This window comes from Myotis brandtii, unplaced genomic scaffold (assembly GCF_000412655.1).
Source record: "Myotis brandtii unplaced genomic scaffold, ASM41265v1 scaffold1169, whole genome shotgun sequence".
NCBI classification, from domain to species: Eukaryota; Metazoa; Chordata; class Mammalia; order Chiroptera; family Vespertilionidae; genus Myotis; species Myotis brandtii.
The window spans coordinates 206,271-231,691 of NW_005354047.1; the positions used below are offsets into that span (position 1 = coordinate 206,271).

The window sequence follows — 25,421 nt, forward strand, 5'->3', positions numbered from 1 at the left end:
GAACTGGACGCCATTTCGAAGCTTTGATAGCGCTCTGGGCACTTTGGCGAAAGACAGGAGGAGCGTGATCGTGCTCCCCGGCACTCAAGGGGTTAAAACTTCCTATCCTTCATTTGTCTGGTTGCATGGAAAGAAAACTAGAACCACTGACTACAAGTTATCTATACTAATAAAAGCGTAATATGCTAATTAGACTGGACATCTTTCCAGACGAAGCCAGGGCTGCAAGGGCCAACCTCTAGTATATATATAAAATCAGATTCTGGCCAAGTTCAGCAGCACAAAAAGATGGAACTACCAATTACTGGATCTGCTCAAAGAAAGGAGGACAGGCTGCCATACTGGAATGCTGAGGAAAGGGTTCCTGAGAGAAAAAAAGTCTAGCAAAAGCAACGAACAGCCCTGCAGCATGGTTCAGTGGGTGAGCGTCGACCTATGAACCAGGAGGTCACGGTCCCATTCCCAGTCAGGGCACATGCCCTGGTTGCGGGATCCATCTCCAGTAGGGGGAGTGCAGGAGGCAGCCAATCAATGATTCTCTCTCATGATTGATGTTTCTATCTCTTTCTCCTGGAGTCTCCCTTCATCTCTGAAATCAATAAAAATATATTAAGAAAAAAAAAAGCAACTCTGATCATCTGAAAGCAACAGGACTCTTTAATATCAGACAGAAGAAGCAGGACAGACACACAGTGACGATATCACATACTATACCTTGCCAATGTCTCATACATCGTGCGTGCAACTTCCTTATATGCATGAAAATCATATGGAACAGCTTGAAGATTAGGACAAAGTTGTTTAGCGTACCCAAAAAACATTCCATTCTTAATACCAACTTGTCTAGAGAGAGAAAAAAAAAAAGACATTATGGAAGTTATACTAAAAAATATTAAATGCAAAATAAAGTATCAAATACGTGATACCATATCCCAAACCACTAATATACTAATTTTCATTTAACTCCATTCTCATTAGGGATAAAAATAAACATAAAAAACCTTACAGGTTTGTCTTCCTCCCAAAGGAGAATTCCACAATTGTCTGATTAGTGTGAATGACACATGCAGATGTGCCAAAATATGTTATCACAATGTTTGCCTCCTGCCTGCAATGGAAGATTTCTCCTAAGACTCACATCTTTGGCCCCTTTGTAGACGCCAGCTCCATGTACTAGAGATATCTCAACCACAGGGAGCAGGAATCCAAGAGAGGCTTTCTTCCTGACACAGGAACCATTTGGCCAGGACTCATCCCCCAAAGACAAAATATAAACAAAAGACTATACAAAGCAGTGCTATGTGACAAGCAGACAAAATGTACCCATCCTACTACCTCCTGGTTCCCACTGACCAATTCCATGCTCCGCAGGCGCCTCCACAGTGGCTGAGATGCCAACAGCACTGTGTATGGCAGGACATCAGTCTTGGCAGGAGCCAGGGTTCTAGCACTTTGAGGGATCTAATTGAAAATGGTAAATTTTACATCTTGTTGTGTGCCTCAATGCCCCACATTACCTTTGATATCTGGAGCATTCAGCACAAAAGTATAACTGTGGACTTAAACATAATTAGTAAAATTCCATTTTACTACTCTCTAATGAATCAAGAAAAAAAGGTAAAAACACAAGCAAAATAATGAGCAATGTTTTCACAAGATTATATACTCCTATGGAAATACATCAAGTGGTTATTCTATACATACATTCAATAAATACTTACTAAGTGCTTTCTTAGTATGGAGTGTGCTCTGTTTTAAGAAACATAGTCTTTAATTACTGAGAGGCCTCTGGCATCCTCCCATCTGAGACCAACAGTGAGAGCCAAGAAAAAAAAAGAATCCTCCAACTTACTCAGAAAAAAATGCAAAATTACATGCATTTCTCATATTTACAAAAACAGTTATAATTATCTAACTGCAAAGCCCCTAATAAATGAGAAAGATCTAACAGAAAGAAAAAATGACCATAAAGGAAGTGATGACAGACAAAACAGAAGGTAAAACAAATTATTTTATTCATTCCACAAAATTTTATGTCTCAGGCATTTTGGGAGGTGGTAGATAAGAAACGTGAATAAAACTAGCCTCAGGATGATCATGAGGATGTCTGCCTTCATCCCCCCAAGAATGGATATAATCAATGGGCCTTCATTAGTACGCTGGGCAGTATATATACAGGGGTGGGGCAAAAGTAGGTGTACAGCCCCGCCTGCGGGCTCCATTCCCGGTGAGGGGGCGTGCAGGAGGCAGTTGATCAATGATTCTCTCTCATCGTTGATATTTCTATCTCCCTCTCCCTTCCTCTCTGAAATCAATAAAAATATATTAAAAACAAAAAGTAGGTGTCCAGTTGTGAGTACATGAAACAAGTTTATTCTCGTATTATTATCACTTATTGTAATATTTTCCATATGAACACCTGTAAACCTACTTTTGCCATAATATTTAGAAATCTACATATTTTACCCAATAGTGTAAAATATTTCCAATGCTAGGTATATAGGTTCAACATGTAAAAGCTAAACTTACAAAAGTAATTATTCATTTTTAAAGAAATGTGTTACATAATTCCTATAAACATCATAGTCTTAGATTTACAATAATTTCCTTTTCAAAATTTTCACTTATACAAAAATGTTCAGGGCATATTACTTAGAAAAATAGAATACATCTCCTCATGTACTCATGCATATGCACATCCTGAGACAAGTGTTTAGGAGCCACTGTAAGGACGCTACAAACAAAAAAGGAAAACCAAGAGGTTTCCATAACCAAGGGAAGCAAAATACCTTGAGTAGATGGTTGAGAAATGAGATTTGTTTCACGTAGAATAACTGAGTAGACAATTACGAAACAGTCTAATGTTATTCTCCAATACAGTGACTTCTTTCTTATTCCTCCCGCTAAAGTCCCATGCAGGGTACACACCAATACTTCCCGAGTGTGTGTGGCAGAAACAGCTGTTCCCAGTTCACGCAGCAGAGATCAAGCTCTTTCTGGTCACATGCTACGCTCAGACAATTATTTTTGATGTTGGATAAACAACATAAAAAAAATTAACCACTAAGTCATTTCCATGGTCCATTTAGTATACAAAAGACATCTATGTTGCTGAGAAGAGCAAAAGGTCCTTACAAAAGCCCATAAAAGCAGGTTTAAAAATTATCTGATCTTAAAAATCTATGATTTTAGGATATCTGTATATTATCTATTCATCTACATATCTACCTTCTCACTTATAGACAAAGCGTGTTCTTTCAGTAAGTATGGGTAAAACTACTAACAATAATGCATATTCTGACCTACATTTACACAGCCTCCTTTCTGTGACTTCCACCAGCTGGTGTTCACATTCCATCCTTTGCTAACTCCATTATTAATCTGTCTACTGAAAACTCATCAATGCACAAAGCTGGGCTAACCATCCCCACAAGTCCAGTCTCCACTCCCAACCTAGAAATATCTCTGATATAATTGTGAATATATTATTTTAAAAATCTTCCCACTTAAAGAAAATATAACTATTCGATAGCCACAACAAAAGGGTATCCAAAAATTGTTTTCTGGAGACCTTCATTAGCAATGAGCCATCTAGAAAATGGAAAATTACAATTAAAAGACCAAAACTCCACTACTGTGGTTTTTGTGGGTTTTTCCCCAACTTAAACTCAAATTCATGTTCATCATTTCTGCATCTCCTTAAAATAAACATCTGCCATTTAAGTGGCATTTAAATGGCTTGCTACATACCATTTGGCCCTCATACACCATCAGCCCAATTGTTCTGTAATAACTCAGCTTGACAACCACCATCTGTGATACAGGTGCACCATCCAAACCCCAACAGAAGCCTGGAATCTAGACACAAGTGTGGCTCTGGAGATCCAGACCCACCAGGAGCTGGAACACTTCTACTTTGGAGGCAACCTCAGCAGCCAATCCAGCATTCAGCTTGGGGGCACAGAGTGAGAAGAGAGATCCTAAAGAGGAGCACAGAAAGGTGGAGCTTTCACTTCATCAACCAGCAAAACCCAAAGTCTGAGAGAGTATCTGGGCTTCATCACACCCTCCAGATCTGGGACACAACTGTCAGCCATCAGAAGCACAAGTCACTGTTCAATAACTCAGTCGGGGAGAAAAACACCAGCCTATTGGGCACAACATGAGATCAGCTCTAACTTGCCTGTGCTAACAAATAGACTAGTCCAAAAGGCAAAGGTAGTTGACAATTATTTTTTTACTAAAGTAAGTTTTAACTCAGTTACATTATCAACAAACAATGAAAGAAAACAATTTTGTCATCAAAGGCAAAGTTAGTTTAGGAGTAAAAGTTTGACATGTCAGAAGTGGAAAATACTTTAAAATATTTTATAATTATACACAGATGATGCTTTTTCCTTAAATATCCTCTTATAAAACAATTGGAAAATTTTAAATAAACTATTTTGGTTTATTTAAACTATTTTGAAAATTTTTGTTCAGATCAGACTTGCTTAAATAACCCCAACTTTTAATTGAGACTGAAATATGTTACATATATCGAATCATTATGTATACCTGAAATTATATCTCAATTTTTTTCAAAGTATGAATGACAAAGCCACAAGATGCTACCTACTTCTCTTCTCAAAAAAAAAACAACTAATAAAATACTGAAAAATATAATTGATGTAAGACTGTTTTTATAAATTTTAAATTAAATACTTTAACACTTGCCAACAATGTGTAAATGCCTGCTGTTATAAAGGTAAAAATGTCCGTGTTTAGTTGTAAGAAAAAAAAAAAAGACTGCTCTTTTTAATTAATTCATTGTTACTCCTTCTACTTTCACAACTATTATAACAGATTATTTTTAAATGACTGATTTTTTTTAAGTATGAGAAACATATATATATAATATGTCTGTTTCTTCTTATATTGAGACAGCCAACAGTAATTAAGGTATAAGCTTACTATAAGATAAAGATCCACAAAGCTGGTGCTAACAAGTGGACAACACTGCAATTATAAGTGAGATTATTGGGTAGGCCAGTATGGAATTATTTACTTTTAACTTAATAGGCAATCAAGTTTTAACATAATTTTTAAAAGAAACTGAGTATTAAGGGTTAATATCATAAAGGATTTTTCTTAGCTGTTAAAGGAATGATTAGAGTAGATGAACACTACAGCCTCTCCCATTCAAAAGTATCTAATTCTTTAATTCCATGCTTCAGAAGACAATGGTTTAAAAAATTAGTGTCCAATTTCTTTTGATTTCCACTGTAGAACTTACGGGTTCCTCAGGAAACTATCAAAAGTTTTCTACAGCCCTAGCTGTTTTTCCTCAGAGCGTCGGCCCGTGGACTGAATGGTCACAGGTTCGATTCCAGTCAAGGGCATGTACCTCGGTACATGCCTGATTGGGGCATGTAAGGGAAGCAACCAATTGATGTTTCTCTGTGTCTCCCCTTTCCTTCCACTCTCTCTCTCTAAAAAAAAAAAAAAAAATCAATGGGAAAAATATATCCTATGGCGAACCTTTTGAGCTCGGTGTGTCAGCATTTTGAAAAACCCTAACTTAACTCTGTTGCCGTGTCACATATAGAAATTTTTTGATATTTGCAACCATAGTAAAACAAAGACTTATATTTTTGATATTTATTTTATATATTTAAATGCCATTTAACAAAGAAAAATCAACCAAAAAAATGAGTTCACGTGTCACCTCTGACACGCGTGTCATAGGTTCGCCATCACTGAATTATACCCTAGTGGTCTACTCTATAGAAATAAGGGGTAAGTTTATAGTGATGAATGTCTACACTAAAAAAGAAATATCCCTGCCAGAAATTAAGGCTAGAAACATTTCTTTCCATACATGTCTGTATATTTTTAAATCACAGGCCTGACTAGCATGTCTGAATCCACTTCCAAAGATTATATGAAAATAATTAAGTACAATTAACCATTCCTAAATATTATAACACAGTTAATTTTCACATACCTGGCTTCATAACTGCAAGATGCAATTTCAGCCTTCGACAAAACAGAATCAATTCCATTAGTATGCGCAGAATCTTGATTCTCCCACAGTGATGAATCTGGTATATCTGCTTTAAAAATAATAAAATTTAATGATTATATGTTAAAAACTGGTTTTCCTTAACTTCCATTCAAGAAATGTATTTTTCATTCCTTTCTTATACAAATAAATTTATAAATAAAAAATAAATGTATATATAAGTTGAGCAACCTCCAAATATAGTTTATCCCCATTGGTATTTATCTTATTTAATAAAAGGAAATCTGTAATTCTAAAATGGTTTGTTTCCATTAAGTTTTCTACTAGCAGACCGATAAAAACTTGGAATAAATGGAAAGTATTCTGTTTTAATAATACTTTGGAAAAAATGATCAAAAGCTAAATATGAAATATCCCCTGAACCCAGTCTCTTGGATGGACAAGGATGAAAGGTGATCAGGATGATGAACCCCTCCTATAGCCTCAGAGGATTAAGTAGTGCTCTCTCAAGGGAAACAGTTAAGGGAAAATATAAACCACTCTAAATGTTCTTTGCTGTTTCCTAAAAGAACTGCAGTACTTAAAACTAATTAACATGTTCAACAAAGATCAAATTCCTACAAGTCATTTGATCAAACAATAATTTAGTAGGTCATATACCATAAAAAATTTCACCCTAAATTTAAGACTTTTCTTTTGAACATATGTCAGGTAAAAGAGCTTCACATTATCCCCCCTCCAGAAAATTCTACTTTTGATTTAACAATGCAGGTTCAATTAAACATTAAGTGTGGTCAGAATACCAACTGCTTCATGGAAGGCAACTCTAGCCTAAACAGTACAGCTCACCAGTATCTCTTCCTATCCAAACCAAACTGCCTGCTTCACACACAAGTATAAGAGTCTGCGAACTACAGGCACTTCACTTCCTTTGGACCACCTTCAGCCTCCCTCATAACTGAGAAACAGATGAAAACACAGCTTCAGTTACAGTCTTGGATAATGCTATAGGCTCCAAGAAGAATATGCTTTAAAAACGTAATTCTAAAAACAGTCTCAGCTATAGTTCTATTATGAACAAAAATACCATTAGTTAGTAAAACCAGACCAATATACACCACTTCAGCTAATTCTAGACAAACCTATTCTGAGTATATTGTAGCAACGCAACTCAAAACTCAGCATTTCTCTTCGACTTTTTTCAGAGACATAATTTCCATAAAAAAATCAGCCAAGTTAAAGCACTACCAGAAAAACATGGCTAGGTGTCTGGCTTTCTGGGCTAAAACAACTGTTCCTGGTTTGACTCCAGTAGTCAACATCTTTTTACAAACTATGCAACCCATATAAGCATTTCTGGATTCGGCACCCATACACGCAAAGCATAAATGCAAACCAAACTCTGAGGACTGGCATCTTAATGAGGTCATATCCCACTTACATAAAAAATAAAAACAGCAGAGTATATAATTAGAGCTATGATTTCTGATATATTGTGACTAATATGTGTTAGAGTATGACAAATTAAGGACAGAATGCAAAACAGACTACTTCTGAAGCGTCTTAGAAGACTACATAGCAGCTTTAATAGTCCATTACTCTAAGCTGAAAATCCTTGAGAATTTCAGGATTATATCACAGTTCAAGAGGCTACAACTAAACAACAATAACAAAAAGTTGAAGCTTGAACAGCCACAACCAGCTGCTTTTCAAATGTATAACCATGAGTTATGCATTAAAAGTTGGGGAGTTAGATGACTTATATTTGAAAGGCTAGTTAAATAGTCTAAGATACCCGTCTTAAGAATTACAGAAACCATGCTTAAGGTGAGAACAGTATCTGAGGTCCCTGCGCTCCCAAGGCCCTGCCTGAGAGGCAGCGCCTGGGGTTCCCCTTGGCTGGGCTGGCTGACCTTTTCCACAGTGCAGCAGAGTGCGTGGATCCCTCCACCAGCGGAGTGAGTTGCTTCAAGGGAGATTCGGGGAAATGCAGGGACACACTGTCCTCACTGGAGGGCAAAGTAGAGAACTGCTCATCAAAACTTGACAAACTAGACGGGCACATGGAGAATGTGGAGGAACGGTTGGAGAAATCAGAGGCCAGGACCCAAGTCTGTGAAAAAGAAATCGCTGAGAATAAATCTATGGCTAGTACGAATTTTAAAACTGTTGTTCTTTAGAATGAACACTGAAGTTGTTGAAAGGACAGGAAACACTGCAGCACGGAATCCCGGGAGGGATAAAAAGGCCCAACCATGATATCTCAAGTATAAAGGGATTCCAGATAATGAGGGTCATCAATGAGAAGTGGCATCGCTGAGCACCGCTCAGGAGGCAGCTAACCAAAGGAAGCCACGATGGAGAGTCCTGTTTACACTGTTAGACAAGAGTTTCTGAATATGACCAATAAGAAAATAAAGCTTTTACAAAGGGCTAAAGATGCTACTTGGTCTAATACTCTACCTAGACATACAAGTCAAAACATTAGAAATGAATTTATTTTTAAGGTTAGTGTGCAGAAGCCAAAGATTCTAATTCCTAACTTTATCCTCAAAATTTTACAATTTGGTATCATATCTAATAAGGACCCAGAGAAAGATAGGAAATAAAAAGGAAAGAGGAACAAGGGCATTGATAAAACAAGTCCTAAGTAACAAGTTCTAAGTGCAAACTTAGTTGCAACCAAACTTTATAATAAAGGGCAATCTATCCATTTTATATGTGACAAATATTTTGGTAAGCTCTTACTGGGTCAAAAGGCTTAGAACACAAAAGTGAATGACATGAAGTTAAGAGAAAGAATATAAAGTACAAAGTATCATATTCATCTCTTCTAGTGACAAAAAAATCTATTTTTGACAGTTTTCAAAGGCAAGTGAAATTTCAATATTTCTCCTAATATTTACCTTCCAGTTTACCATCCACACAAGAGGTGGAGGGATGTGAATTAGAAAAGGTCATTACAATGTCATGAAAATACAGTGGCTAAACTGATGAAGACCAATAACAGTAAGTTTTGTTAACAAACTGTTTATGGTCAGATCATTTGTGAATGAAAGGAAAGAGTAAGAGGACTGGCTCTCAGCTACTCCTAAGAAAAGCTTGCTTGACAAGGTCAAAATTCCAGATGCAAACTGTGGAAATAAGAATGCGTGTGGCAAACACATTTTTACCCAGAAACTGAGCACTGAGTACCTGAGAGATGTTACTGACTAGTATGCACATAATATTTTCTCCTTCTTTCAACGTTCATTCAGTAAGTTTTTACTAATGTCCAATATGTGACAAGTGTTGTGCATTTCCTTAAGCTACTTGGTTTCTAATACCACACAGAAAATACAGAAAGAAAACCGCAAAACCATACGACCAATACTTATGAAACTGCCCATATTGTCAAATACCACAATACAACTAAATCTCAATAAGCTCAAAATATTCACTACCTCAATATCTACTCGTGACACTCAAAATATTAGAACCTTAAAAATCTCTTAAAAGATTTAAAGACCGAGAAAAGCTTTAGGTAATCTGGAAAGTACAGACACACATGAAGCATAAAGATGTATTAGTATGTATCTACAATTATTTTCTTTTATACCTGTACCATGTAAACAGATCATCACAACCAACAAAAAGATTAATCCAAAAAAAAGGCTTTAGTGATGTCAACTAGCTTTCCTATGGCCTTAATTTCATTGAGATCACTGCTAAAACAAACCTAAGGTTTCATAACTGAAAATTTAGGGACCTGAAATAATTGGGATGAAATTTAACTGCACAGTTTCCATTCCACTGTACAGCTAATTTCTGACTACTTTCTCATTAGCATTTTTCTGACAAAAAATTTTTTGACAAACTAAAACATTTTTTGGCTTTGCAAACATCCACGAAGAAACTGATTAATGTTAAAGAATTTAATGTCTAAGCAAATACTTCTCAGGGAATATACTCAGGAGAAAAAAAAACCCACAAGAAAATCTTAATAGTATTTTGATAAATTTATGATTTTTATTTTATTAATAGCCAAAATTTAAAAGCCAGCGAGATAAGAAAATGTTTCTAATATGAAATAGGTTCAACAAAGATATGAGGAATGATTGCTGATATTTATCTTCTTATTTCAGTAAACTAAAGTCCTACTCTATATTACTCCACTGCCTCATACAAGTCTTTAGCAGCATAAACTTTAGCGTCTTTACTGTAATCAGTGATCAAACAACTAGCAATTAACTTGCGAGTCTAGAAGCTTCCACAAAATAATGCCCATGATTTTTATCCCCAATCTAAATTTATACAAAGCAAACTAATCACAACTTTTAAAACATTTTTCACTCTCTGTCCCAGGAAAATATCATCATCCAATTCAACCAAGCGAAACTATAAATCAGTCGTAGATATTATTACATTTCAATTTTGCTTTAAGGTATCACTGACACCTTAGAACACTTGAATGAAAAAGCTAATTAATTCAACTGCTTTTGCTGCTGTAACGACAATACCAACAGCAAAAGCCAGAAATCTTCAACAGGAGCACAATGACTTCAAAGAGAGCTCATGATTTGTACCTGCTTTGCCTTTCAGGATTTTATTCTGGTAATACTGCCACTCCAACTGGGGGTTAGCTCCAGGACGCAGAGGTGCCCTTCCTGTGCCTCTGTTACTTGTAACAGCCACGGGTTTTCCTGGGAGGAAAAGAATAAAATTATTTTAAAATCTAAGTACAGGGAAGTTAAGAACACTAATATGTAAAGGAAAAATTTTCAAAAGATTTAAAAAACATGACATTTTTTCTTTAGCTTTATTTAGGCATTAATCCATAAAGGAGCTATTATTATCTTTGAATATTATCAATCACCATGTACAAATCATTTAAGTTTCTCAGCACACCCCAAAAAAGTAAACTCCTGACAATTTGGATGCATTTATTCAACTTTAAAACAACATTATCACCTAGCTTTCCATGGTTTTTGTTTGGTTTCTTACAGTTGGAAAACAGGCAACTCAGATCCTAGGTTCAGACTGGAGGGGCTAAGGAGAGAAGGAACTAACTAATCTAGATTTTTAATATTTCCGGTATCAGAAAAATAGAGCAATACCTAAACAAAACTATTTCACAGCAAGAGACACAACATATATGCAGAGGAATCACAACCTCACCTACTATTTAATCAAATGTTCAGTATATAGTCCTATTTTGGTTTATTTATAAAAATGTTTCAGTATCACTTCTGCGTTGTGTGTTATGAGATAACTGTAACTTCTAAAGCTACAGCATAATTACTTCACACATATTTTACTGGACGCATTTGTTGTGAGAACAAAAATTAATAAACAATAATAAAGAAGTCACTAATGGGCTAAATCAATTTTTTAACATTTAAATACTCCTTTCAGAGGTGAAGAGCAACTACTTGTGACAAAAATAAAGCTCTGGTATTAATCCCAGTAGCTCTGTGCTGTCCGTAAGGGAAGAACTGACTCTCCGAAGAAAATGTTACATCTCTCAGACACAGAAGGAACCACTGAAAAATCCAGAATAAGTATATTTTAAAGTACTGGTTAGCTAACAAATATCTGAAATTCAATTAAAACAAAGACTGCATAGATGACAACATGTTTTAGTGATATTCAGTAACACAAAATTACAATTAAAAAATTGGAATGTTCACTATGTACAGAATAGTTATTTATTCAAGAGGAAGTATAGTAACCCAAGTCATAAAGACATATGCTACCATAAAAATTCCCATTTACTAACAAAGTAATAGTAAATATAAATAAAAATATGGACAATGCCCAACGCAGGTCCCTGCCTACATTAGTCTAAGACGACAGAGCCTTCAGTTGAAGAGTTCTTCCCTAAAGACCTGATTTCTATAGGCAGAAAAACATATTTCTCATGATAACAGAGTCCAGAAAATTTAGAAGCAGAATTGATTCTGCCAAGGAAAATTAAAAATACTTCTTAAAAAATATTTTATGGCCCAGCATGGCTCAGTGGTTGAGCATCGATCTATAAACCAGGAGGTCATGGTTCCATTCCCAGTCTGGGCACATGCCCGGGCTGCAAGCTTGATCCCCGGTGGGGGCGTGCAGGAAGCAGCCAATCAATGATTTTCTCTCATGGTTGATATTTCTATTTTTCTCTCCCTCTCCCTTCCTCTCTAAAATCAATAAAAATATATTTAAAAACAGATATTTTGTGATCCTTAGAATATATATTTATAATAACATATGAAGTTTCTGAAAACATAAAAAAGAATACAGACCTTTGAGATCTGGCCTATTTCGTATACCCACTGATACAAAGAAGCAATCCATATCAACATGCATTATACAGCTCTGATGTCTGGGTGAACTCAATACTGACATATTTCCTAGAAGGAAAAAGAGAATGTTCAAAACCCAAACTAATTTTTAATATAAAAATAACAGGTCTAGTTAATTTTACAAATTATATTTTTAAGTGCTTACAAGTAGGAGTCTTAAAAAATATAGAATCTATTATAGATTATTTCTATCACCTCAAGAAAAGGCAAATCTCAGTTTCTTTAGCTCTAAAAGTAGTTCAGATACAGACTGAGCTTCCCAATAATTAAAATCAATTGTGAAAATACCATGTTTTCTTCCTAGCTTATATTCTAATAAAGTCTCAAATTAACAGTTTGTCTAATGCTTAACATTTCTGTGTGCTATTTTATAAAATTGTATGAAGGTGTTTTCATATACTTAGTTGCATAGAGCTCAGTAACTTCAAATGTAGCCTACAAACATTCTTTGATAAAATAAAAATTGCTGCTATTAATGAGTGCTTGGTAGGTGTCAACCACTGTTGTAGGAGGTTTACATGTGAGAATTTCAACACTATGAGACAGGCAATCTTATTATCCTTATTTTACAGATAATAACTTGCTTATTAAGTCACACAGCCAGTAAGAGACTGAGCTGGCACTCAATCCCATGCAGTGATTTCAGAGCCCTCAAGCCACGATAAAGTTGTTCTAAACAGACACACTTAAAAAAAATAACTAAAGAAGCAAAATCTATGTATAAATTCTCCTCATGCATTTAAACACTATCAAAAGTCAGCTCTAACGCTTATATGAGTGTTCTCTCCTAAGGTCTCTGGCTTCTAATCATCCTGAGCAACAGGGAGGCCATCGGGTTAGTTTAACCCTAATCCAGCCACAACCAGAGCTTTCCTCCATATCAGTCTCACCCTACCCTTTCCCCTAGCCCTTCAGGGTGGACAGCCTTGGAAATATGACCCCTGAGATTATATAAAGTTCTGGCCTCATAAAGGAGTTTTCCTCTGGTGGGTTAAAGAATACTAGTACTGAAGGTTTCTCTTCACAACAGGCTTCCAAAAACTTACATCTACTGCCCAAAAGGTTCAGGCCACTCCATTTACTAAATTCTGACTGCAACGCATTTACCTAGTTCTGTATCAGCGGTTCTCAACCTGTGGGTCGCAACCCCTTTGGCGGTCGAACGACCCTTTCACAGGGGTCGCCTAAGACCATCCTGCATATCAGATATTTACATTACGATTCATAACAGTAGCAACATTACAGTTATGAAGTAGCCACGAAAATTATTTTATGGTTGGGTCACAACATGAGGAACTGTATTTAAAGGGCCAGAAGGTTGAGAACCACCGTTCTATATGCAAGGCACTGAGCCTTTGTTCATGTTATCTTTCTTAAGTTCCCAACCCCACCAGGTGAGCATGATGGAATAGCATTCCACTGCAGGGAGGAAACTGAGACTCAGAGAGGGGAACTGATGTGCCCATGGTCTTGCTTCATGAGAGTAAAAGAGTTAGGGTTTGCGTCAGAGTATGTTATCTAACTCCAAAGCCACACAATTCCTTACTACCTTCTATATTACCTTCAAAATTGACTTATAAATCTTAACAATATTAGTTCTGCTGCATTAAAGTATTATATAAACAATGTAAACAACCCAAAATAATGGTTTTAAATATTCAAGTAGTACAGAATGCATACATCAAATACCTATTGAGTACTTTCATACAAAATTTCCCATTTTATTCCCATTCATGTAACTAATGCATATGAATTCTTTGAAGCTTTCAAAATTAAATGACCTTTAGGTTACAAGGCCAAGGCACGATGTCAAGATAATCTAATACCTCTAACATTATTCTGAAATATTTCAGAAATAACAAAAAGCATTTAAGAATCTATCAACCAGCAAAACACATTAAAAGAAGAGAGTTCCCTCACTTTCTAGGGCAGAACCATGAGCTTCTCTCTGTACCTCAGTTTCCACAGCTATAAATTAAAGGGTAATACAGTGGGGCCTTGACTTATGAGTGTCCCGACTAACGAGTTTTTTGAGATACCAGCTGTCTCTCCGCTGATTTTTTGCATTGAGTTGACAGAGTAATTTGAGTTAACAAGCTCCTTAATGAGCTCCTTTACGAGCTCGGTCTCAGAACAAATTAAACTCTTAAGTCAAGGCCCCACTGTAGTAGATGTTCTCAGAGATCCCTTCCCCTTGGGGGCGGGAGGGGATGTATAATCTGTAAAAAGCAACTAAAACCTCAAACCAGATACTAATTTATAATAACTGGTACAGAAATATAGCTTATTATTTTTGGTTTTGTTATTTTGATAAGTAAAAAAATTACAATTAACCGATCTACTTATATGTGAAAATACTTAATCCTTCTAAAAGTTCACCACTACAATTATAACAACTATGTCAAAGTTATTTAATTATTTAAAAATCATTATGATGCAAGCTTTTAGAAACTAACAGTCACTCTTACCAAACCAATTCATTCTTACAGGACTTTAAGCACTCAATATAATACGTTATCTTTTACATAGTTCAAAACTTAAACAACTGGTAAGGTCTACATGATGAATGAATGTTGAAAACCTTGTTACTGTTTAAATTAGCTAGAAAATATCAGCCACACTAAAACCTAATTTTGTAAAAATTATTCCAATAAATAAGTTTTCTATAATGTTATTATTCTTTCTGTAAACTATGTAACTTGCTGTTGCCAAAGACTTTTAAGCTTAGTATTGATCAGCATAGCAATGATAGCTTAAGAACAAAATGATCAAGAAAAGCCGTTGATTAAGAAAACAATTTTAGTATCTACCTGTGTCAGTTACAACAAGGGCAGACCTGCCTGTTTTCATTTTTTTTAACTTTTCCCTTCCTGGGAAGATACCATTACTTTGTCTTTGTAGGGTATTGACAAACTCAGTCAATTCACACTTCCACGTTGATATGTGATGCAGTCTTGAACGAGAATAGAAGTCTGAAATAAAACTGCAGTCTGAGGGTCTGGATGGCACTGAAGGTGCTGCCTTGCTAAGAGTAGGTCCTGAAGTGCTTTTTGTGCTTGAAGGCCCCTGAACAGTGGAGTAGTGAGCACCATTTATTTTAGTGTTAGTGTGCAAAGATGATAATGAGAAGGAATTAGTTCTGTGTGGATTCCGCACGGCATCTGTGTTCCTGGTGCTTTGTTGCAACAGCTGCACACTGCAGTCTCTGAAGTCGGTGCTGCTATTCTCAGCCTTCTCCTCCCTCTGGGTAGAGTCTGGAGAAAGCCTGCTGGCAACACTGTTGCCTACAGGCACCCAGCAATCCTGTATCTTTAAGGCACCATTAGAGCTATGAGTGTGGCCATTGAAAATGGCAGGGCTGTCTCTGTGAGGCGGAATCCCGTTTTGTTTCCTTTCTGGAAAGATCTGCTCCAGCTCCGCAAAACTAAAATCACTACTTGCATCTTCTTCATTCCAACTGTTCATTCCATTGGCTTTGATTTCTTTTTCTGTCTCAAGCTCCTTAATTATGTGATTTCTAAAGCAGGGAAAAAGTGTTCTTAAATTAATAATGTCTTACTTTCAAGCTAAAATAATTTTTCATTTAAACATTGTCTTGGTGATACACACTTTGATACCTCCCACCCCCACTCCAAAAACTGAAAAATTAAGCCACAAGTTTTATATTCTTTTTCTTCCAACAAACGATATTTTTTGCTAAACCAAAGTAGCAAGAAAACTAGGAAAAATCTAGAACATTCACAGCCTTTTAGTTTTTATTAAGCTTTAGACACCACCAAAGAAGACATACAATGGATTCTTATAAGGTTAAGAAAAATCCAAAAAACTATTTTCAACTACTCTTCCTATCAAAAATTAACTGGAATCTGTAAGCTCTAAATACCCAGTTTGTAACAGTGTCTGGCATGTACTAGGCAGTCAATAAATATTCCCTAAATTATTGCAATATGAATAACTCCCATAAAATAGGTAAGAAAGTTTGAGTTCTTAATTCCTCCTTTTAATTCCAGTTTTATGTAAGGCATTTTTTCAGCAAATTAAATCCAATATGCTACAACACTGAGGACAGTATTAGTTCCACTGAGGACAAGCCTGACAGACCATATTCATTAATCCATTAATGGGGCCAACTGTTGTACAAATGGATAAAAAAGAAAGAACCAGGTCAATGTGCATGGCTAGCTCAGTAAGATTTATACCTAGAAAAATGAGGACACTTGCCCTAGTAATGAGGAAAATGGCATTTCATTTATAAAAAAGCATATTTAGATACCAAGGTGGTCCAAGGTAATCTGGACCAAGTCTCCTGATAACAAGTTTATAAATGCAGGACCAATGACAAATGTTACGCTAAATTTACATCCTGGCTCCTCTAATGTTTGCTTGATAATGCTCTATAAAGACAAAATTCATTTGCATTCAAGAATCACCTAAGTAAAAAAACCCAAAAACCTGAATTATGGAGCAATAATTCATTCTTAGAAACAACCAAAGTGTTAATCTAATTACATTTCAGATTTCCGATGAGGGAGCCATAGTCATAGGTGAGATTACCACAGAATTACCAGTTTTAATCTAAAGTCCCTCATCCTAATACCAACATGGTATATCAGTAATAACAGTCTGAAGACACAGAAAAACCACATGCATCAGAACATTACCACCCATTTCTGGGTTGGTTCAGGCTCAGGCTGATCATCTCATGGAATAGGACAGCCAACTCTGAGTACGTCCAACCTCACAAATGATCATGCCAGTGGCAAGGGGAAAAGAAAACCAACTGAAAACAATTAAAAGAGGAAGGAAAGAAAGTCTAATTTTGTTACATGTCAGAGAAAGTCTGCCTTTGAGATAAAGAGAAAGCTATGGAGCAAAATGTCACACAAAAGAATTACAAAGAAATTTGTAAAATGTATTGAACATACCGAAAAACAAAGATTATAGTAAGTAACAAAAGTGAAGTTAGAAAAGTCTTAACATCTATTTTTCTGTGTCACAAATAAGATTCTTCATATGTTTACTAGCAACACATGCAACAAAAATGCATATATTAGCAGAAAACACCTTGCAAATACACATTCTTTTTGTTTTTCAGTCTAGACAAGTGGATATTTACAAAGTAGCTATACAGGAAATATATAATCAGTAAAGATACATTTAGTAGGCAATAGTGTAAAAGTATTAAGAAGTAAAATCTAATAGGTAAATTTTTCCTAAAATTGACACAAAGAATTTCAAAAAACACATACAGGCCCCCTTATCTACAGTTTCACTTTCCGCAGTTTCAGTTACCTGCAATCAGCTGTGGTCTGAAAATATGAGATATACAATTCCAGAAAGAATTCGTAAGTTTTAAATTGTGCACCTTCCTGAGTAGCCTCATTACTGAGGCATTTTATCATCTCATATCATAAGCAGGGTGTGTACAGTACAATAAGGTATTTTAGAGAGACTTTATTCATTTAACTTTTACTACAGTTTATTATTATAACTGTTCTATTTTACATTTAGTTATTATTGTCAATCTCTTACTGTGCCTAATTTATAAATTAAACTTTTATCATACGTGTGTATGCACGGGAAAAAACATTGTATATATGATATTTGTACTATCCACGGTTTCAGTCATCTACTGGGAGTCTTGGAACATAATCCCCTGTGAATAAGGGGGAACTACTGTATCTATTTTTCTACTTTTATTAGTGTGAGAAAAAAATATGAAGTTATGTATTCAAATGTTTTCTGGTATTACTTGTACACCTTCATAGTACTAAAAAAATTAAAAGTTTTAGGTAACGTGAAAACATCTGAATATGCTTATAAATGAATACATGTTAAATAACAACAAAAACTACAGAAGGCAGTGATATTGGATACTCCCAGGTTAGATTCCTGGTCTTTGAGAAAAGATATATCCAATTCCCAAAGCAAGCAACTTAATAAATAAGGAGAAGGCTGATGGTAATAATGAACCACCTGATATACAAGTTAAGGTAACACACCAATTAATTTAAAATCAACTTACCCAGGATTATTGCAATTAAAGCTTAAACCAATATATGTGTAAAAATCAGTCACATGGGATAAACTCTAGATTCACCTTTTAACTCTATAACATTTAGGGTCACCAACTAAATTTTTATTAATATTAAATATTTACATATTTAGAACTGTTATAAATTTGGAATTTTTCAAAAATAACCTGGAAATATTAACATTTTTGTTAATTGGCTTTCTATGCATCACACATAACAAAAGTATAACTGGCATAGTTAATTCAGTTTTTGAGAAAGCAACATTCTTAGCAAATTTCTTGTAAGGAAATAATTAAATTCAGAAAAATCTATAGAAAATTTTACTTCTAATAATTTAAGATCCATTAGTTTAACATGGGAATTTAAAACAACTGAAAAACCTTTCCTGTTTACATTTTATTTATGAAACTTTCATGATAAAAACAATTTCTTGGTAAGACACCCACACACCTATTTCTGCATGTGTAGCATAGGTGAATGGCCAGGTTATACAGCTATTTCTATCTTCAGCAGAGCAGGAACCACACCCAGTGCTAAAAGCAAGCTTTGCAGCGTTACCACCCTAGATAAACTTACACCCTGTTGTTAAGCTGTTTGGCTCCATTGCTTGGACCAGGCACCGGGTCCTCAGGTTTGCACACAGGATTGAAGTTGAGACTTTTCTGCACAGTGGACTGCTTGCTGTACAGCTGATAGGGAATGTAGGACAGGAGTCGTCCAGCTTTGATGCTGCAACAAAAAGTAATAGCAACGTAAGAGTTCAATAGTTGGGGGAAATGAGCTTTCCATGAAAAAGCAATGTTCTTAATGATGGGAGTATTTCACGAGCAAGCCATCTTTCCTATTAGTCCTCTCCCTCTGTGTTTGTGATTCTAATACACTTTGAAGAATGACATTCCATCCATGAAAAGACACACATCTGAGATTTTAAAAATCAGTAGCCAACAATCCTATATGAGGCAAAACAACAACAACTACAGAGTAAGATGAGAAAAGCATGAGTTGGACTAGCTAATATTTTTATCTTGACTTTAACATTGACCACAATTTCCCCTCAAATAATTGTACAATCATCAATACTTTCTCAAATCCCATCTCACATATTAAGTTTTCCCAGAATAAGTAAATTAGATAAGGATTCCCAATTTCCACAATTCATGTTAGGTCTATTAAATGTGAAAAATTCTAAAAGAGCCCTGGCCGGCATGGCTCAGTGGTTAGAGTGTCAGCCTACGCACCAAGGATCTCCCGGTACGATTTCCGGTTAAGGGCACTTACCTGAGTTGCAGGTTTGCTCCCTGCCTCCAGGTGGGCATGTGCAGGAGGCAGCCCATCCATGTGTCTCTCTCACATTGACATCCCCTTCCTACCTCCCCTTCCCCAAACCTCTCCCTTCCACCCAAACCTCTCCCTTCCACTCTCTCTAAAAAAAAAAAAAAAAATCAATGGAAAAAATATTCTCTCTGTGGGTGAGGATAAAAAAAAAGGGACAAAATCAAAATGAAGGACCTCAACTTTAAGAGTAATAAAGAATTTATACTATTTTAATGGAAGAGTGACTGAGACAAGGCCATTTGAGGATATGAACTCTATGAGGGCAGAGGCTATTTGTAATATCCTCTTCCAAATGTTCATTACCTACTAAACATAACCAGTAAAAATCAGAGTAACACCAGTATTATTATAATACTGGGTAGTACTAGCACATTAACTGACACTCCCAAACAACTATTCTTTTGTTCTGCATAACTAAAACTAATTTGATTGCCGTCTTAAAATCTGATTTTTTAATAAATTAATTACTAAATTATTAAAATAAATTAAATTATATATGGTTACTATACCATTTAAAATATTTTCAATTTAAAATAGCCAACCAATATACTGTACTTATGCTAACATCCAAATTTTACAACAGGTCTTTAAGTATCAGAAAATGTTTCTACAAACATTTCTGGCTTTAAACCTAAAATGAATACTAAGAAAGTCATATTTTAATTATTTAGAAAAAAATTAATAAGTAACAGACTAAATATACTTTATTATGTCATAAATCCAAGAGCTTGACATCTAATTTTCTCAAAGGACACTACAAAACATGTAAGAAATGACTGAATTAGCTAACAAAAAAATAATTTAAAATACTGAGTCAACTCTGAACATAGGAAAAGGTGATGATATATGCTAAAAATGAACTACAAAATGTTAGTCTATATGTCCTTTATGTAATTATATCAATATGTATCTAGTAATTCTACCTAAAGCACCTACTGTATCCAAATGCTATAAGGACTACATTATGATGGGAAAGAACATACCAGAGACATTTCAATTTTCATTTACCTAAATACTTATTATCAGGCTAAGTTACTTTTGTTTTATTTTTTAATTTACTTTTATCAAGTTTAAAGATTTCATCCAAATATCAGAATCAAAATCCTAAAATTAGGTCATGTATTAAATTACTATTCTTTTTTTATAAGCTGTTTATATTATTGTTTTATTTTATTTTATAAATCTTTACTGTTAAAAGTATTACATATGTCCCGCTTTTTTCTCCATTAACCCCCTCCAGTCCGCCCCCACCCCCCTTAATTTACTATTCTTTATCAAAATTTTTGCTTCCTTTAACAGTTGGTCTCAACTGCCTATGGATCGCTCTTCTTATAATATTATGTATTTCACCTGCTTCCCCCACGCCAGATGTAGAGGTACTTAATACGTGAAGTAGAATCCTAACCTTAGCCTCCAACTTTTCCTTACATATAGCTGTAACTAAGGGATAAGTAGAGAGTGGGCGCTCAACCACTGAGCCACATCAGCCAGGCTTCTTTGAGGAGTCTTAATTTTTTTTTTTTTTTAATTTGAGGAGTCTTAATTCTTGCTTTGTCCTATAGCCCAGCCCCACTGAAGTTATCTCTAAAACAGAACTTTGTATCTAATAGTTCTTGAAATCATTTCCTATTTCTATCAGCTGACAATGACTTTACACTGACAGTTATAACCAGACTTGGGGAAATTTTACAAAAATGAATATACAACAAAATTATCACTACATAATTGCTATTCTGAACTTTTTCTTCTAGCTTATAGTATCAGCACTTTCTTTATATGAAACAATTCTGCACATCAAATGTGTTTATGGTTCCAGTCAATGTCTCTGTTACCCTGTATTACAGAAACAGTATCTAACACTGGTCTACACACCCACCCATGGATTCAGGCTTCTGTCTTCTTCCTTATTCAAAAGTGGATTTAAAGCAAAAAAGGATCTAATGATGTGCTAAGGAAAAACTGAGCTGCTTTTGCCCATTCTGCCATTAAACAAAAATCATCTTTATGCACCAAAATTAAAATTCCCTTTGCCCCACGCCCACTAAACTTCCCAACCATTCACTAAGACACTATGAGCTAAGAAAAGGAAATAAACAGGTATAAAAATATGTATAAGATTTCTTGCCCTTACACAGATACTGAAAGTTAGGCTATTCATTCTTTTTTGGGGGGGTTTGGGGGGGGGAGCTAATCATTTTTTAGCTCCTAAGGACTGAGAATACATTTTCTAATAAAATGTTACCTACAACAAGTCAGTGGGGTGTAGTCTGAAATGTGTGTGTTGGCTAGTTAGCCAAATAAAAATAATATTAGAAGAATTCTGTAGTGCTGTGAGAGAAAGATGTAAATGACACCAAGATTAAATTTTTTAAAAAGCCAAATCTACACCAGAAACTAGAGTCATGCACATTTCCTATAAAGAATAAATTGAAGCAAGACACAAAACCACAGGAAAATGAAAATATCATGAGAGATAATGTTGCAATCAAGTTTTATTTGAGTTTTAATAAGCACTCTGATATTTACATTGAATATAATTAGAAACAAAGTTTTAGCCCATATGAAGTATGAGATCTTTGGAGCCTCTGAGTATATGACAGATGTGCTAACAGATCAGAATTTGGGAGCTTAAAAATAAAGGAAAAATTCTACTGAGCATCAGTCACTCCCACTAGAAGGGGTATGAACTGGAACAATGGAGATGACACTCTCCACTCACAACAGAGCCATGAGAACCTAACCACAGGAGGGAGGCAGGTTTCCATGCTAAAAAGACTTAAGATACAATAAGCAACAACAAAAACTACATTGACCTGCAATGAGTTAGGACAATGCTTTTAAAGTGTGTTCCATGGGACTCACTGCTTAGTGAGGAGCAGGGTGGATCACAGCGGCTTTTCATGAACTATTCCAAACTTCAAATCTCAATATAAAACTGTCTGAAGAAAAGGAACAGGCAAAATTTTGAAAATCACTGACTTATACTATATGCAAGCAAGTGTGGGATTTTCAAGGCAGAGGCTTCAGTAAAATAATCTCACATCTTACATTCATGCACACAGGCGTCTCATTAAGGGACTTTCCAGCCCCTTAGCAGTCCTGGCTCTATAATCATGTGTATGTACAATGACTCAGGTTTCATGATACAGACACAGAGACCAGGGAATTCTAATCAAAGCCCAGTAGTCACCCCACACACTTAGAAGTGGTAGCTGCTATTTAAACTGCCCAAACTAAAAACAAGAAAGCTAATTATAGAAGAGAATATCATGTAGCAGCCATTAAATAGCTAATACAATGTTTAAAATTTTAAGTATAATAAAATATCATTAAAACACCACCAAGGAGTAGCCCTGGCTGGGTAGTTCAGTTAATTAGTGTGTCATCCGATACAACCAAGTTGAGGGTTCGATTCCCGGTCAGAGCACATACAAGATATAAGAAACAACCAATTAGTGCATAAATAAGTGGAACAGCAAAACGATGTTTCCTTCCCTCCCTCCCTCTCTCCCCCGTCCCTCCCTCTAAAGTTAATAAATACACCAACACTGAGGAGGGAAAGAGATCAACAAGACTGGGATTAGAGTGTAAAAGGAAACAGTAGTGTGCTTTAAGCAAAAGAATTCCATCCTATGATACAATAGATACTGACATTTATTTTATATATTAAGACATGTGCCAAGACTGATCCATTTCCACATGGGCCAATTCACCTACAACAAGCATAATTAAATGGCAAACAGCAGACCCAAATAGGAGTCAAAAAATCTGGACTGAATCCTGCTGTTCTCAGGCAAAGTAGTTAACCTTATTAGCCCTGCCTTCTCATATGTAAAATGAAGCAAACACACCCTAGCCAGTGGCTCAATGATTAGAGGGTTGGCCTTAGGATGGAGGGGTCAAGGATTTGATTCCGGTCAAGGGCACATACCTCCGTTGTGGGCTCGATTCCTGGCCCAGTCAGGGCAAGCTCAGTAGGCAACCAGTTGATGTGTTTCTCTCTCTCTCACACATAGATGTTTCTCACCACACATTCCACTCTCTCTAAAAATCAATGGAAAAAATATGCCAGGGTGAGGATTACCAAAAACAAAACAAAATGAAGTAAACAGGCCACATAATCATGGTATCCAAAGTCACTTTAATCATTTAAAAGCAGATGATTAGGCTTGACTTCAAACTAAAATGCTATCCATAAAAGTGAATTTTAAAACTTACAACGGCCACAGTTACTTTTTCTATTTTATTACCTCTAGCTGCATTCAAGGCAAGAAAGAGCAGGCATAAAGAAAACAGCTGTCATGAACCCCACCATTTTCTCAGCAAATCAACTCCTACCTGATAAGAACCCTTTTCACCTCCACTCTCTTACTGTCCATGGAGTTACCCCATACCCTCCAAAGCCAAACTAAATATCCCTAGATCAAAATTCTAGCCCTAGCACAAGGATAGGACTGGAATGTCTGTATGCAACAACACACGCCTGATTCTGGAATGATCCTAACTTCTTATACTGAAAACTTCATAATTCCTTTTTGAGACACACAGCTAAAGGCCATGTTCATTAACCTTATATAATGAACAGATAGTGACTGTCATGAGAACACAGCACAAAGAACCAGTGAGAAGTTCTAGGAATGGACCTTCAGCAATCCTCAAAGATTTAAAAAATGCTTAATCTATAAAATACTAGTACACTTGGCTTTCTGGACGCTAAATAGACTTTAAAATACACAGACACAGACACGCACACACACACACACATACACACACATATATTTTATTGATTTCGGAGAGTAAGGCAGAGGGAGAGAGAAACATCAATGACAAGGAAGAATCACTGATCGGCTGCCTCCTGCATGCTCCACACTGGGAATTGAGCCCACAACCTGGGCATTTGCCCCTACTGGGTATTGCATGATGACTTCCTGGTTCATAGGTCAATTCTCAACCACTGATTAGGCCAGCCTGGCTAAATGCTCTTTTTTAAAAAAATGCTCTTTTAACTTTTTGGACTTTATTAACTAGAAGCCCAGCACACGAAATTGTGCGGCCTCGCCCACCCACACACGCCTCACTGTGCCCACCCACCCGCCTGCCAGCCTTGCTGCGATCGGAGCCTGTGGGCCGCAGGGGAGGGACCGAGAGGTGCTCCATACACTTCATGGTGACCGGTTGTTTGGTCGTTACAGCGTTACAACCACAGGCTTTTTATAATATAGACTAGAGGCCCGGTGCACAAAAATTTGTGCACTCGGGGGGAAGGAGGGGTCCCTCAGCCCGGCCTGTGCCGCCCTCTCGCCTGGGACCCCTCAGGGGATGACCACCTGTTGACTTAGGCCCACTCCCCAGGGGATCAGGCCTAAGCTTGCAGTCAGACATCATCCTAGCAGCCAGGGAGCCCTCGGGAATGTCCGACTAAAGGCTTAGGCCCCCAAGGGATCAGGTCTAAACCGTTAGTTGGACATTCTTAGTGCTGCCACGGAGGTGGGAGAGGCTCCTGCCACCACCACTGCGCTGGCCAGCCATGAGCCAGCTTCTGGCTGAGTAGCACTCCCCATATGAAAGTGCACTGACCACCAGGGGGCAGATCCTGCACTGAGCATCTGCCTCCTGGTGGCCAGTGATCATCATAGCAACCGGTCATTCTGCCGTTCAGTCAATTTGCATATTAGCCTTTTATTATTATTACTAGAGGCCCGGTGCACAAAAATTTGT

The 25,421-nt window shown here is 36.3% G+C and overlaps 1 protein-coding gene across 1 annotated transcript in view; it reads right to left on the reverse strand.

Moving 5' to 3' along the window:
• REV1 (REV1, polymerase (DNA directed)) overlaps window positions 1–25,421 on the reverse strand; it is an 83,636-nt gene that overhangs the window by 24,432 nt on the left and 33,783 nt on the right. The window contains exons 4-9 of the mRNA XM_014529767.1: window positions 18,945–19,097; window positions 15,144–15,850; window positions 12,274–12,381; window positions 10,570–10,686; window positions 5,987–6,092; window positions 715–843 (exon numbers count right to left, since the gene is read on the reverse strand). Coding sequence (XP_014385253.1) covers window positions 715–843; window positions 5,987–6,092; window positions 10,570–10,686; window positions 12,274–12,381; window positions 15,144–15,850; window positions 18,945–19,097 — 1,320 coding nt within the window. The remainder of the gene's footprint in view (window positions 1–714; window positions 844–5,986; window positions 6,093–10,569; window positions 10,687–12,273; window positions 12,382–15,143; window positions 15,851–18,944; window positions 19,098–25,421) is intronic.